General features: G+C 51.5%; 7 protein-coding genes across 7 annotated transcripts; 3 read left to right on the top strand and 4 right to left on the bottom strand.

The window, feature by feature from the left end:
* Positions 1 to 183: 183 nt before the first annotated feature.
* ASPVEDRAFT_137719 (acyclic terpene utilization AtuA family protein) lies at positions 184 to 2164 on the top strand (the record flags this gene model as incomplete). The annotated part of the gene is made up of 3 exons (XM_040807419.1): positions 184 to 1190; positions 1241 to 1544; positions 1592 to 2164. 3 exons carry the CDS (start codon positions 184 to 186, stop codon positions 2162 to 2164), a joined length of 1884 nt encoding a protein of 627 aa, XP_040671057.1.
* Positions 2165 to 2453: 289 nt separating this feature from the next.
* On the top strand, positions 2454 to 4529 carry ASPVEDRAFT_86649 (uncharacterized protein; the record flags this gene model as incomplete). Its single annotated transcript, XM_040817884.1, has 8 exons — positions 2454 to 2576; positions 2625 to 2740; positions 2790 to 3037; positions 3086 to 3366; positions 3418 to 3566; positions 3615 to 3674; positions 3727 to 4050; positions 4106 to 4529. The coding sequence occupies 8 exons, from the start codon at positions 2454 to 2456 to the stop codon at positions 4527 to 4529; spliced, it is 1725 nt and encodes a 574-aa protein (XP_040671056.1).
* Positions 4530 to 4590: 61 nt separating this feature from the next.
* On the bottom strand, positions 4591 to 5841 carry ASPVEDRAFT_137633 (phosphotransferase family protein; the record flags this gene model as incomplete). The annotated part of the gene is made up of 4 exons (XM_040807411.1): positions 4591 to 4984; positions 5033 to 5353; positions 5399 to 5694; positions 5743 to 5841. 4 exons carry the CDS (start codon positions 5839 to 5841, stop codon positions 4591 to 4593), a joined length of 1110 nt encoding a protein of 369 aa, XP_040671055.1.
* Positions 5842 to 6166: 325 nt separating this feature from the next.
* ASPVEDRAFT_137436 (SDR family oxidoreductase) lies at positions 6167 to 7390 on the bottom strand (the record flags this gene model as incomplete). The annotated part of the gene is made up of 2 exons (XM_040807391.1): positions 6167 to 6937; positions 6989 to 7390. 2 exons carry the CDS (start codon positions 7388 to 7390, stop codon positions 6167 to 6169), a joined length of 1173 nt encoding a protein of 390 aa, XP_040671054.1.
* A 735-nt stretch (positions 7391 to 8125) lies between these two features.
* On the top strand, positions 8126 to 10279 carry ASPVEDRAFT_44797 (uncharacterized protein). The gene is made up of 4 exons (XM_040813140.1): positions 8126 to 8773; positions 8831 to 9572; positions 9617 to 9865; positions 9915 to 10279. The coding sequence occupies exons 1-4, from the start codon at positions 8559 to 8561 to the stop codon at positions 10203 to 10205; spliced, it is 1497 nt and encodes a 498-aa protein (XP_040671053.1). The 5' UTR covers positions 8126 to 8558; the 3' UTR covers positions 10206 to 10279.
* On the bottom strand, positions 10181 to 11395 carry ASPVEDRAFT_839231 (GPI anchored serine-threonine rich family protein). Its single transcript, XM_040817466.1, has 2 exons — positions 11078 to 11395; positions 10181 to 11010 (listed from the first exon to the last, which is right to left on the bottom strand). The coding sequence occupies exons 1-2, from the start codon at positions 11283 to 11285 to the stop codon at positions 10379 to 10381; spliced, it is 840 nt and encodes a 279-aa protein (XP_040671052.1). The 5' UTR covers positions 11286 to 11395; the 3' UTR covers positions 10181 to 10378.
* Positions 11396 to 11576: 181 nt separating this feature from the next.
* ASPVEDRAFT_86644 (Zn(II)2Cys6 transcription factor) lies at positions 11577 to 13278 on the bottom strand (the record flags this gene model as incomplete). Its single annotated transcript, XM_040817883.1, has 2 exons — positions 11577 to 13158; positions 13208 to 13278. 2 exons carry the CDS (start codon positions 13276 to 13278, stop codon positions 11577 to 11579), a joined length of 1653 nt encoding a protein of 550 aa, XP_040671051.1.
* Positions 13279 to 13437: the final 159 nt, after the last annotated feature.

Here is a 13437-nt window from a genome sequence, read left to right as displayed (position 1 = left end):
TCCATCTGCTCATTTTCAGATAATAGAAATCCATATGTCAGTTGGAGAAGGCGGGAAAACAATACCCGGACACTGGGAGAATGATGTCCGCCACGGTTTTCACGATAGGTTAAATTCTATTAAATACTCAAGTGACAACTCCATAGTTCCATCCAATGCAAGATCCTTGTATATCACAGTAAAATGTCTCCAGCAGCAACAGCAAGAGGCCCAGTGCGCGTTGGCGGCGCCAGCGGTGGATTCTCCGACAGGGTGTGCGCCATCAGCCAGCTGGCCCAGGGTGGCGAGTGCGATATCATCATCGGAGACTGGCTCTCTGAAATGACCATGACCGTGCATGGCGTCGGCAAAGTGCGCAATAAGCAAGAGGCCAAGTCGCTCTCGCTGGAGGAACGGGTGAAGACTGCCATGTTCGCAGAGAACTTCATCGACTGCTTCGAACCCGCCATTCCCCATCTCTATAACAACAAGGTCAAGCTGGCAGTCAATGCCGGCGCCAGTGACACTGAGATCCTGGCAGAGCTGGTGAAGAAGAAGTGTGAGGACGCCGGCTGTCCCATGAAAGTCGCCTGGCTGGAAGGAGACGACGTCACAGACGCAGTCAGCGACTTGGTCGGCAAGGGCGAAAAGTTCGAGAGTCTCGTCCACGGCAGGAAACTGGAGGAATGGGGGTTCGAGCCCGTCTGTGCCCAAGCATACCTGGGCGGCCTTGGAATCGCCAAAGCCCTAACAGACGGGGCTGATATTGTCATCTGCGGCCGTGTCGCCGACGCATCGCCAGCAATTGGAGCGGCGGCATGGTGGCATCAATGGCGCCCTGACCAGTTCGACGAGCTCGCCAGTGCTCTCGTCGCTGGCCATCTGATTGAATGCGCCTCGTATGTGTGCGGTGGCTACTACTCGGCCTTCAAGGATCTCCTAAAGGCGAAGAAGCACTTGAACGTCGGCTTTCCCATTGCCCACATTGAACATACCGGTGAAACTCTCTTGACCAAGGAAGTCAATACTGGTGGCTGCATCACAGTCGGCTCTGTGACCTCGCAGCTGGTCTATGAAATCCAGGGTCCCCTGTACTACAACTCGGATGTCACCGCACAGCTGGAGGGCATCCGCATGGAGCAGGTTGGCGAGGACCAAGTACGAATTACCGGTGTCAAGGGGCTTCCTCCTCCTCCGACAGCCAAAGTTGGGTATGTTCTATTTCTCAAGATAATGTGATGTACAAGGCTAATAGGAACAGCATCACCGCACCAGCAGGCTACCAGGCCGAGTACCACGTCTATCTTGTCGGTCTAGACATCGAAGAAAAGGCCAAGTTTACTGAGGATCAGATCCGTGAATCACTGGGCCCTGAAGTCCTGAAGAAGTTCAGCCTGCTCAAGTTCCATGTCAACGGCTCATCGCCTATCGATGCGCGCAATCAAGATCTTGCGACAGTGGACTTCCGCATATTCGCCCAGTCTCGCGACAGAGATCTCCTGCGGATGTCCAACCCAGATGGCTTCTTCCGGCGATCAATGGTGACCTTCCTCGAGGGCGTCCCGGTATGTAGCTCCCAGGCCATCGAGAAGCTTGACACTAACAGCAACAGGGCGCTTCCCTTGGAAACGACATGAGACAGGCTGAGGGCAAGCCATATTACCGCTACTGGCCTGCACTGCTGCCACAGACTGCACTCAGACAGCGACTGCATTTCCTATATGACGATCAAAAGGTAATTGACATTCCTGCCCCTAAGATCACCCGCGAGTACCCTCGCCAGCAGCCCAGCTACGAGACCACAAACCCGGTCGATCTATCGAGCTTTGGCGAGACAGTCCGCGCACCTCTGGGATACATCGTTCTCGGACGGAGTGGTGACAAGGCGTCCGACTGCAACGGAGGTTTCTTCGTGCGTCATGACGACGAATGGGACTGGCTACGCAGTCTCCTGACGGTCAATAAGATCATCGAACTGCTGGGCCCAGAGGAGTACAATGGCAAGCAGATCGATCGATTCGAGATTCCGCATATACGCACAGTCCATTTCCTGCTCAAGGACCACATGCAGGGCGAGTATAACGCATCTTCCAGCTATGATACCTTGGGGAAGAACTTCATGGAGTATATACGGGCGAAGACAGTAGACCTGCCCAAGCGTTTCCTGGACAGAGGACGGGTTTAGTGATGTTATTACTGTAATTGATAGCACTATCCTTATCCAATATGACTTCACATAATTTTAATCCATCTGTAAAGGAACAAGCCATTCCCCACATATTACCCCAGACTTGGAGTCAACAAAGAACTGGAACGGCTCGGAATTGTTTATCCAGGGAAAAGGACGGGTCTGCGAGTCAGATCTTACCCCAGATCCTGACAGTTGCAGGCTCGTGTACTTGACACCTTGATGGTTTATAAACTACCCATGTTCTCAGGTGCAGGCGTTACAGCCTACAACCCACTCCGCAGCGATGTCGTCTGAGAAGATCGAACAGATTCAGGATGAAGAAGTCAGAGGCAGTACCGGAGTCATGGAGGCAATTGAAAACAAAGAGAAGCCACGTCTGGCACCGCAGACGATCCTGGCAATTATCGTAAGTCCTGCGTTGAAGATCTTGAGTGACATCTGCTAATACAAACAGTCCCTATGTCTCTTGTATAACTCCTATCTCTTCACGCAATTGATGCCCGCCGTCATCCTGTCGAGCATCAATGCAGACCTTGGACCGGATCCCAACTATCCGTGGATTACTATCTGGTACGCCTTTTCCCTTCCTTCGATACGATGCAAGCTGATCGTTGTCTAGCTGGAATCTCGGAGCAGCAGTCATCGTTACCGTCGGTGGCCGTCTATCTGATATCTTCGGACGCCGCTGGTTTCTTATATCTGGTGCAGTCTTTGGTGCAATTGGTGCAGTAGTAGGGGCCACTGGCCAGACAGTCAACCAGATGATCGGTGCCGGCGTCCTGATGGGCGTCGGAGGTGGCTTTGGCGAGATGGTCTTCGCCAGTGTACAGGAGATTGTTCCAAATGAACGTCGACTATTTATCCTAGGTATCTATCATCTCAACCCTCTCTCTTCACTGCTAATGGGCAATGTAGGATGTGTGGAAATATCGAACATCCCCGCGATGCTCAGCCCTATGATCGGATATGCCTTCATCACGCATGCCAAACTGGGCTGGCGAGTCTGCTACTGGTGGATGTTTGCCTTTGAGGGCTTCACAGCCATTGCCCTTTTTCTCTTTTATAAGCCGCCTTCTTTTGAAACGAAGCATCGCGACGACGGGAAGACCAAGAGACAGCTGGTGGCTGCGCTCGATTATGTCGGCGTCTTGCTGTTCCTGGCCGCCATCATCCTCCTCCTTTTGGGTCTGAACTGGGTATGTTGCTGATCACTCCTCTGTATAAAAGTGGCTGCTAATGAACACCAGGGAGGCCGTAACTTTGCGTGGAAGAGTGCTGCTGTTATTGTCTCCATCGTTCTCTCTGCGGTTCTCTTCGTGCTGTTGGGATGCTGGGAAACATATGCCAATCTGGAATATCCCATTCTACCTCCCAGGCTGTTCAAAAAATGGCGAGAGTAAGTCTCCTGGGTCCCCATTTCATCATCCTGCTAAGCGTTGTACAGCTTCTCTTCGATCATCGCCGTGACGTTTGTTGGGGGAATGCTCTACTACAGCATGAACATGTAAGACTTGCATACATTCGAATCTCGATTGAGTAACTGATTATTATAACAGTCTGTGGCCCCGTCAGTCCACTCTTCTCTACGTCCCAGCCGGCGACTCCACAATGCAAGGTGTATATGCGAACATGGTCTCCTTTGGAACAATCCTTGCCGGCACAATGGTCATCACTATTGTACCAAGGTGTGGACACGAGCGGTGGCAGATGATCGGATTCCTGGTCGTGCAGACTGGCATGATAGGATCAATGGGATCAGTCGGCGTCCATGACAAGGCGCAGGCCATTGCCACGATTATCATCGTTGCAGCCACAGTAACGCCACCGCAATTCCTCGCATTCGGCATGATGTCTCTCGGGCTTGAAAACCAGGCCGACATGTAAGTTCTCCTTGTCCTATCTAGGAGGTATAGTCTCATTAAAATCCAATTACAGCGGCCTCAGCCAAGGACTGTTGTGCACCTTCAGGCTGATCGGTGGCGCCATTGCCACAGCCATTTACACGGCTATTCAAACAAACACCTACAGTGGCATTATTGGCGATAACGTGCGCTCCGCTGCAAGTCAGGCTGGTTTTGACGGCTCTATATCTGCTCTTCTCGCGGCGGCAGAGACCAATACAGATGCTGCGTACCAGCAAATACCTGGGATCACCGACCAGGCCATGCGGGCTGTTCAATACGCGGTTAAAGAGGCAAATGCAGTGTCTTACCAGCGGGTCTACGAGATTGCAGTTGTCTTTGGTGGCCTTGCCATCCTTACAGCGCTTACGACACGGGATATCGACAAGAAGAAGAAGACGAGCGAAACCGCTGTTCAGCTAGAGAACCAATCTCAGCCAGTGCATGCGGCTGTATGAAGAATACTGCTAGAAACTTTCTCTCGAGCCAATAAATAAAATGATTTATAGCATTCTATTTCTAAAGTTTTGCGCCATCTACTTTCCGTAGTTTTATCTCTCGAATAAGCTGTTTTGCCAGCTCAGCAGATGGATACCTTGCCTGACCAAGCTTGCGCGCTTCAGGACTTGTTGCCTGCCTCGCTGCATATCTCGCAGCAATGCCTTGGTAGATGATACTCAATCGGAAGAGACAGAAGGCTTCGGCCCATTTCAGCTCTGGTGCCGGATCCCACCCAGCTTCGCCTTTGTACCACGCAAGGCACTGGGCTACGGATGGCAATCCCTCAATCTTATTTGTCACGGATGGGAGATACAGGTCCTGAGCAGCGGAGGGCGAGATCGCATTGACCGTCCATGGATGCACAACGTTGGCGATATCAGCAAACGGATGGCCGACAGTCGACATCTCCCAGCTGAAATACGTCAGTTTCTTGACCTAATATAGATTTCAGTTTACTCACTCTAGGATTCCGATTATTCTGGGCTCAGTCTTGTGGTAAACGATGTTGTCGATCTTGAAGTCTCCGTGGATGAGACTCACTCGGTCTCTGGGCTGGCAATCTGGGTCAGAGAAGAATCGAAGCAAGTCTTCAGTCCCTGGAACCCGGCCAACCGCTTCCTTTGTCTCTTTGTCGAGCACGGCGCCTTGAGTATCGTTGAGGTTTCTCCACGTGTTGAGCTGGCGATTGTAGAATCCCCCTGCCTTCCCATATCCTGCAAGTCCAACAGCGACAGGATCAATACGGTGGAATCTGGCCAGGGTGACCATCGCTTCGCGCCATCTATATCAAGTCAGCATTGATTCAGTACTATTGGCCAACACATACAAGGCCTTCCTCTCCTCCGCAGGAAGTCCAGGCAACGTCGGGTCTTCGAAAATGCGCCCATCCAAGAACTCCATGATGTAGAACGGGGTGCCGACAACGCCCTCATCCTCGCAAAGACAGTATACCTTGGGGACTGGAATATCTGTCTTTGCTAAGGCGTTGAGAATGCGATACTCACGCTCGACCTTGTGCGCGCTCTTCGACACCAGTTTGCCTGGTGGCTTCTTGCGCATCACGAATCTGGCTCCATCGCTGGCAGTGATCTGGTATGTCGGGTTTGATTGACCGAAGCCGAACTATATATCACGTCAGGTCATTCTACTAATGCATGGAGCGATAATTACCTGTTTGAGGGTTATTGGAGCTTGGACCTCAGGTACATGCGACGCAATGAATTGCTCCAGCGATCGCACGTCGATGGGTTGTCGGAGTGCGCCCGCCATTTGGATTTCTTTGTTTCTGGTATCTACTACTAAATTTGCAGAGTATTATATTTGATTTGTTTACCGCCTATTACTGTCTGGATTGAGTGACCAAAAGGGTAACCAAGAGTTGTGCTGCAAGGCGGATATGGACAGGCAGTCGGATATCGTTTTCCAGCACAAGAGCTGCCCAGAACGCCACCAGAATTTCCAAGCCTCATTCTAAGGAATGAATTGCGGGGGAAGCTTGCTAGTTTGGTTGAGCTTCCTGAGTTGGAGTAATCTGTAGAGCTTGCTGCTGTAACGTATTCATAGCACTAGATCGAGGAATAGATACTTCAATAAACTAAGGAATAATTCTGGCAGCACGGAATCGATCAAAAGCCGTATGCCAGCCGCCCTGGATGTCTATCTCCTCCTTTGCAGGGCCCCATGCCTCGTGCATTTTGGTGAGATCGATCTCGCGGTCAAAGTCAAACTGGCCCATGAGGAAGTTGGGAACGGCAGTCAAGCTGCGGTCATTTCCCACCCTGCCGGTCTTCAATCCATACTTCTTCTCCATCTCAAACCACTTGTCTTTGTTCTCCTGTACGTACGCACTGGGATTCGGTCCAGAGCCCTCGGCGGGGGGCGGCACACCTCGTAGACCAAAGTACTCGCAGATAACAGGCCATTTGGCGGACCAGGTCGACCATTGGGCGTTGTCGCCAACATTGTATCTCTGCTCCCCTGTAGTCTCTGGGTGTAGACTGGCATGCACAGTGAACCGGCCAATAATGTCCTGGCTGCTGTCGTTGCTCTTGATGGTCCAGCTCTTGCTATTGCCAGGGAAGACTACCTCCGTGCCCTTGCCATGGATTTCGGCGACGAGACTGAGATACAGAGCCAGCCACTGTGCCAGGCAGTACGCATTGTTATTGGGGACAAAGCCGACCACAATGTCGGGAATGACATCGATGAACGTCCAGGGCTTATCGGCGGACAGCCGTTGCAGCAGTTCGATCTGGGGATAGTAGAAAAGCTGCGACTTGAACGGCTCAGGAATAGCCGGCAGAGTCTCCTTCAAAGGCAGCTTGTCTGCAAATGGGAATTTGTCTATCAGATGGACACCGTAGGTCTAGAAATTCCGGTTAGCAGTTGAATCCATTCATTGACTGGGAGACTCCACCTTTACGCCAGTGGGGATAACGACGACAGACAGCTTGGTGCTCAGGCTGTCCACTGCGGTCACGGCCCTCCTAAGCAGATCGATATTGATTTGAATCTCCTTCTCCGGGTCAGGGTTGAAAAGGTATGCGAAGAAATACAGGTGGGTGACGGATGCAATATCGGGAACGCGCTGGCGCATGGATTCCTCGAAGGAGGCCTGGTCGCCGGACAGGAGATCCAATCCAGAGACGGCCGACAGCTTCTTCGAGGCAGGCCACTGCGAATCGTCCACCGAGAGAGGCCTGTTGGTCAATGCAGTGACACGCTCGAAGGCGTCGGCGGTTGGATAGTCGCTCAACAGGGCGTTGACGACGCCCCAGCCGGTGATTCCGGAGGCACCAAATACCAGAGCGTGAGCCATGATTGAGAAAATGAGTATTAGTTCAGATCGGGGAAGATGAGGGGCCGATTCCTGGTTCTGATCGTCTTATTTAGGAGCATCGATTAGTCTGCCCTAATGCACCGCGATCCCATTTCCGGCAGTCTTTGCGTGCTCTGATGCGCTGCCTATTGTTATCCACCAGCGGAAGCCCAACACTAAACCTCTTTATGTCTGGTACAGCACTGTGCATATCCTGCTCTCTTTAATTATCGATTACCTTTGTCCCACTCACCGACGCATGGATTTACATCTGCATCTGGTTGCTCTTGGATCTTGTCTGGCCTCCCTCATCACCACATATAAGGTGTTGTATGACGTTGCCGAATAGTGCAGTGGGAATTGCATTATTTTTGATGTTTTTTTGAACGGCATCCAGGATCGAACCCCCGGTCGACCACTTTTTTTTCTTTTACCTTTCGACCCCCAGATAAGTCCATTTGGAGTTAATCTGCATTTCAAGAGTTTCTATGGATATAAATATTCGGGACATAGACATCTATCGATAATATAAGCTTGTTGGGCCGTAGAAATTGGTTCGATGAGGAATTGTTGTTATCCGGCTGAAAGATATATATTCCTGTATCCACTTTGTAGTGCATCTTTCCCTCTCCCAAACCAACATTTCGCTTAATGAAATTCCCAAACTGGTTGAAATTATTCAAAACACATAGTTCAATTTCCTTCGTGCACCGTTTTTATGAATCGTACTGGTCTTCGCAGACTCCAGCCAGTTCAAACACTCATCATGTACACGGAACTTTTCCGACAGTGAAAGTGCCAAGTCGGACCCCAAGGCGGGGGGGCTCCACGACGATGGCTTCACCGACTGAAATACCAAATATTCTGCGGATGCGGAGATTTCCCGTTCTTCCTCTGTCACTTCTCAGAAGAGACTGCACTGCCACCACTGCTGATGGCCAAGTCGGACACGTGCGATGCTCCATAGATGGATGTCATGCCATGTCCCAGCCCGTAATATGCATATTCTGGGGAAGGAGACCCTTGGGGCACGTTGATCTGGAGTAAAACCGGGGCTGGACACGGAGAAGCTCCAGGTGCTGTCACTTGAACAAGGTCTATAAAGGGGAATCCCTGACCGCAGAGAAAAAAGACGTGCTCTTCACCCATCGCAGCAGTTTTCGAAAAGATGCCTGCTACAGATACCAAAGCAACGTTTAACGATGGAGAGCCCAAGGCAGCCCTTGAAGCCCTGGAGGATGTATCAGAGGCAGACCGGCTGCTGGTCCATTTCCCAATTCTCCAGGACAAGTCGCCGGAGGAGTTGGAGAGGTTGAACAAGGCGGTCCTTCGCAAGCTGGACTGGTATTTCCTTCCCTGCGTGACGATGATGCTCTTGATGAGGTAGGCAGATGGACAGCCCTTGACTCCGAATCGTTCACTTACATGTTTGTTATATAGCTACCTTGACCGCATTAACGTCTCGAATGCCCGTCTTGCCGGCATGCAGGAGGACCTGAATATGTCAGATACGACCTGGTCTGCTGGAATATCTCTGTTTTATGTTGGCTACATTATCTCGCAAGTACCAGCCAATGTGATCATCGCCAAAGGCAAACCAAGCATCCTGATGCCCTCGATTATGCTGGCCTGGTCTGCAGTGACCATATGTATGCCTGCACTCACAACAGGCTGGGGCTTCTGCCTCTGCCGGTTCTTGGTTGGATTCACAGAGGGCCCATTTGTCCCTGCAGTTTCTCTCCTCACGTCTTCGTGGTATACAAAGAAGGAGTCGCCTCTCCGCATGGGGATCTGGCATGCAGGGAACATCATCTCTAATGTGTTCTCCGGGCTTCTCGCGGCAGCAATCCTCACAAACATGGACGGAATCGCGAAGCTCCATGCATGGCAGTGGTTCATCCTCCTTGAAGGCATCGTGAGTATCATCGTTGCCCTGCTCGGTTATCGTTTCCTGCCCAACTTCCCCGACAACACCAGCCGAAGATGGTTCTCTGAAGAAGAGGCGGCGATGGCCCAGTATCGACAGGCTGTCTCTGCCGGTGGAGTCCTCGAAGGAGGAGAGGGAGAGGGGGATTATTGGGGTGGAGTGATTCTTGCAGCCAAGGATCCGTTTACCTGGCTGTTCTCGGCGATTCACTTTTCATTGATCATTGCCCAGTCTTTCAAGGACTTCTTTCCATCGGTATGTTAAGCGCCTAACCAAAGATAACATGCTAATGAGTGCAGATCGTCGAGACGCTTGGGTTCAGCGAGGTGGTGACATATCTCGTCCAGGCTCCGCCATATGTTATTGCTTATTTCGCCACGCTCGCCATATCCTGGTCGTCAGGGAGGTTCGGCGAGCACTGTTTCCATATCATAGTGCCTATTCTGGTCGCACTGGCCGGTTCGGTCCTCATGATCTCAACTCTGAACTTGGGAGCTCGGTATTTCAGTCTAATCTTGCTCTGCACTGGACCGTTTGTAGGACTGAACGTAAGATTCCCTATCACTGAATATCAGACCGCAGGTAACCATAATCCAGATACAAATTTCCTGGGAAACCACAGTCGTTCCACGGCCGCGAACAAAGAGAGCTGCGCTGGTTGCCATAGCCAACTGTGTCTCTTCCGTCTCGCACTGGTTTACGCCGTACTTCTTCCTTAGATCTCAGGAACCGCGATATCAGACCGGCGGTGGGATCATCATTGCCGGGTGTGGATTGTCGGCAATATTTTGTCTTGCAGCCCGGTGGTGGTGCACTAGAAAGAACAAGCAGTTGGACGAAGCTGAGGCAGCCAGTGGAAACGTGTCTGAATGGAGATATGTTACTTGATAGAGGTGTTGGAATGACGAACGATTCGTGTGGATATGAACCAACAATGTAAATGGGTTAAGCTGATGCACGACATTCATTGATATGACATGAGTATGAATATATTGAGAATATCAGCTTGCAATGACAGACTCCCAGCACCACTTAGCCAGCATAACATATCTAAGCAGTCATTATACAAACCTCCGCTCCATAGTTGGAAGCTCGATTGGAGGTCGTGCATGTGCGCGCCTCATATCACCGTCCAATTCGCGCAGCCCAGCCCCTGAGAGCTCGGTTGGATACTGCTGCATCCCATGGAGCTCACCGATACTGTTACCCACCAACTCATTTACATTTGGGCGGGACGCGTTGGAATGCAGCTCCATTGTTGATCCATGCGCATTCTTCGTCATGCTTGGATTAGGATTCGAGGTAAGGGGAAAGGACTGATCTCCAGGCGTGGTCTGTTTGCGACGCCTCATGCAGCAAAAGCCAATAAAGACCACTACTACTACAACAACAACACCAACTCCGCCGCCAATACCAATACCGGCTTTGGCTGCTGTTGTTAGGCCGTTACTCGTTTCATCCAGATTCGAATCTTCGCTCGGTGTCGGCTCGGGCGTGCTGGTGGGGGAGCTTGAGGGGGTGGCCGAAGAAGAAGTCTTGGACTTGGAATCGCCTGCTCCATCAATCGAGAAAATCGGAAGACAGTCGAAGTTCTGCGGCGGCTGGTCTGGATATATGCAGATGGTGTAGTTGTCGAAGTCCTTGACATCGTCTGGCGGAGTCCAGGTAAAGCGCCCTGAATCTGGGATTTCGGCTAGACGAGGTAAAGATGAGATTCAGCCCATTATCATGTTAGAATATTGAAAAGGAATAAGACGCACATGCTATAACATCTCCATCGTCAGAGGCAATGGCTGCCCCCCACATAAACTCCAGAGTCACTGTCCCGTTTGAAGCAACGGGCTTCCATTTGATCGTTGTCGGCTCGCCAACAGCGAATTCATAGCCATCAGGCGGGTCGATTAATTCAATCGCAGCGACCTTGAGTAGCAGCAGCACCGCAAGTGCCAGGAAGAGAATAGAGGACATTGATTAACTCTGGTAGGAGGAGCTGGGTATCGACATGGTCTCTTGCTAGAGATGGAAAACATGGGAAAGAACATTCAGGAACAACAGAGTAACCCCCTTTGAACCGGAAACAGAAATTTCCAACCAACCTCGACGAATACGAAGATTCGGTGGGGATTATTGAAGGATTGCAGGGTTGCTCGTATTCATCTGCAGGCTCCCATCCAACAACTGGCCAGAGATGGCGATAGCAGTCCTTGGCAGGGGCAACAATTCTCAAGACAGGAACAGAAATAACCCTGCTGGAGCCATTCAAGTTGATGAAGAGGGTTGGCCATCTGCAGTTGATTTGGGAAGAAACATGCCAGATGCGCGAATGCAGGTCCAATCTCGAACAGACCGAATGGACAGCAGCGCCTCAGCTACATTTGGGTCAGGATCGAGGGGAAGAATCCAGCGGTAATTGCCACTGATATCGCTTATATGTGCAATCGGGTGGCCTTTACCGCGCGTTTCAAAGAGCACCCCGGGAGGGAGAGCAGAGTCGTCGGACTGCACCTTCTGCCATAGCTCGCGCAGTCCGAGTTTCATATTTTCGACAACAAAGTCAGCTATGACAGTCGAATGCAGATATCCCTCCGAGTGTGGCCATCTTCGAAGAGCATCGATTGCTCGCAAACGAACTGCATAGTCGGGACACCGCGCGGCTATAGCGTACAGTGTCGGGTTTATGCTACTATCAACCGTCATGAATGGACGCTCTGGGAACTTGTCGATGATCACCAATGCCTTGGATAGCAGGTCCTTGTATTCAGCAACAACGGAAGCTGGCTTTGGGCGGCTCCTTGCATACAGGCATGTCTTGACCGTTAGCACTGCTGTCCGGTGAAACAGTTGGATTATACCCGCACCCCGCTGCTCTTTGCGAGTAAGTCGATGATAGAAGCTCTGTAGGTACTGGGATAGATGCGAGTCGAATTGATGGAGGCACGACAGGAGTCGCTGTTGCTTGGCATGGAAATACCCATAGTTGGCTGCAATTTCGGCGTCTGATTTGGCAGAGCACTCCTCTAAAAAGGGGTAGGTGGTGTTGGCAAGAGGGTTGAACGCTTGCCAGACGTCCTGAAGACTGCGAAACTCATACAAGTATGCTTCGTATCGCTGCTCATGGACGAGCTCGTGGTCAATATAGAGAGGCGGCTGTACGGCGCCAAAGTGCGTGGCCTGGGACTCGAGCTGCAGAAAGGCCTCGAGCAGACTGTTCTCGACAGAGCCCCCTGATCCACCCACTACCTTGCGTTGGACCTTCATCTCCTTCAAAATGGCGAGACCGCTTTGCAGATGTATGGTGGCGTCGTCGAAGTGACCGCAAGCCAGCTCCAATATCACGAACAAGAGGCAGCAAACCAACACAACCTGACGCAGCTGAGGATCATGGGCTGTGCGCCGTTTGCTAAGCAGCGCAAACGATCTCATGGACTGTTCCAAGGCATATCGGCGCCATGAGCTGATAGCAACAGCGCCTGACGATGAACCCTGTTTCGCAAGGTCCTGATTGACGGCACTTAGGGCAACGACGGCATGGAAAACAGCGGAGTCTTCGCAGCACATCTGGAGGACCAGCTTATTCCACAGCGACGAGTCATAGTAGCTCGTGAGGCTTGAAATAGTGTGATGGAGGAAGAACGAGACGCATCGCTTCTCGTCGGTGGTTATCGCCCAGCAGAACCCGGTTACCAGAGGGGCAGATGGCGTTGACGACGACGACGACGATGATGCGTATATCTGAGCGCGAGGTGGCAGTCTGTTCTGTTCGTACCCCCCGCAGGTCCATCCATTGGCCTTGCAGTTACGACATCCACCCGGGGCCTCGTCGCACTTGACATGTCGAACACTGAAGCAAAGTGAGAACAGATACAGATTGACCGTCAATCACGACTTACCGACATGTCCGACATCCAGTGCGAGACCGCTTGGTAAAAGCCCTTTGCCGGTTGGACTGAGACGATAGCATCTGGCAGGACAGAATTTGATTGAGATATGATGGAGTATAACCTGAAACCATCGAATCTGCAGCCTTTATAAGCACTTTGGCTGTCAGGCCTCCCAGCTGTAACAGTTCGAGCATGCCTGGCTCAGCCCTCCTCAGCCGCGTGCCTGGGCGCGAGTTTCA

Source organism: Aspergillus versicolor (assembly GCF_001890125.1).
Source record: "Aspergillus versicolor CBS 583.65 unplaced genomic scaffold ASPVEscaffold_8, whole genome shotgun sequence".
NCBI lineage: Eukaryota > Fungi > Ascomycota > Eurotiomycetes > Eurotiales > Aspergillaceae > Aspergillus > Aspergillus versicolor.
The sequence above is the reverse complement of the archived record's forward strand: the minus strand, read 5'-3'. Positions and strand labels throughout refer to the sequence as shown.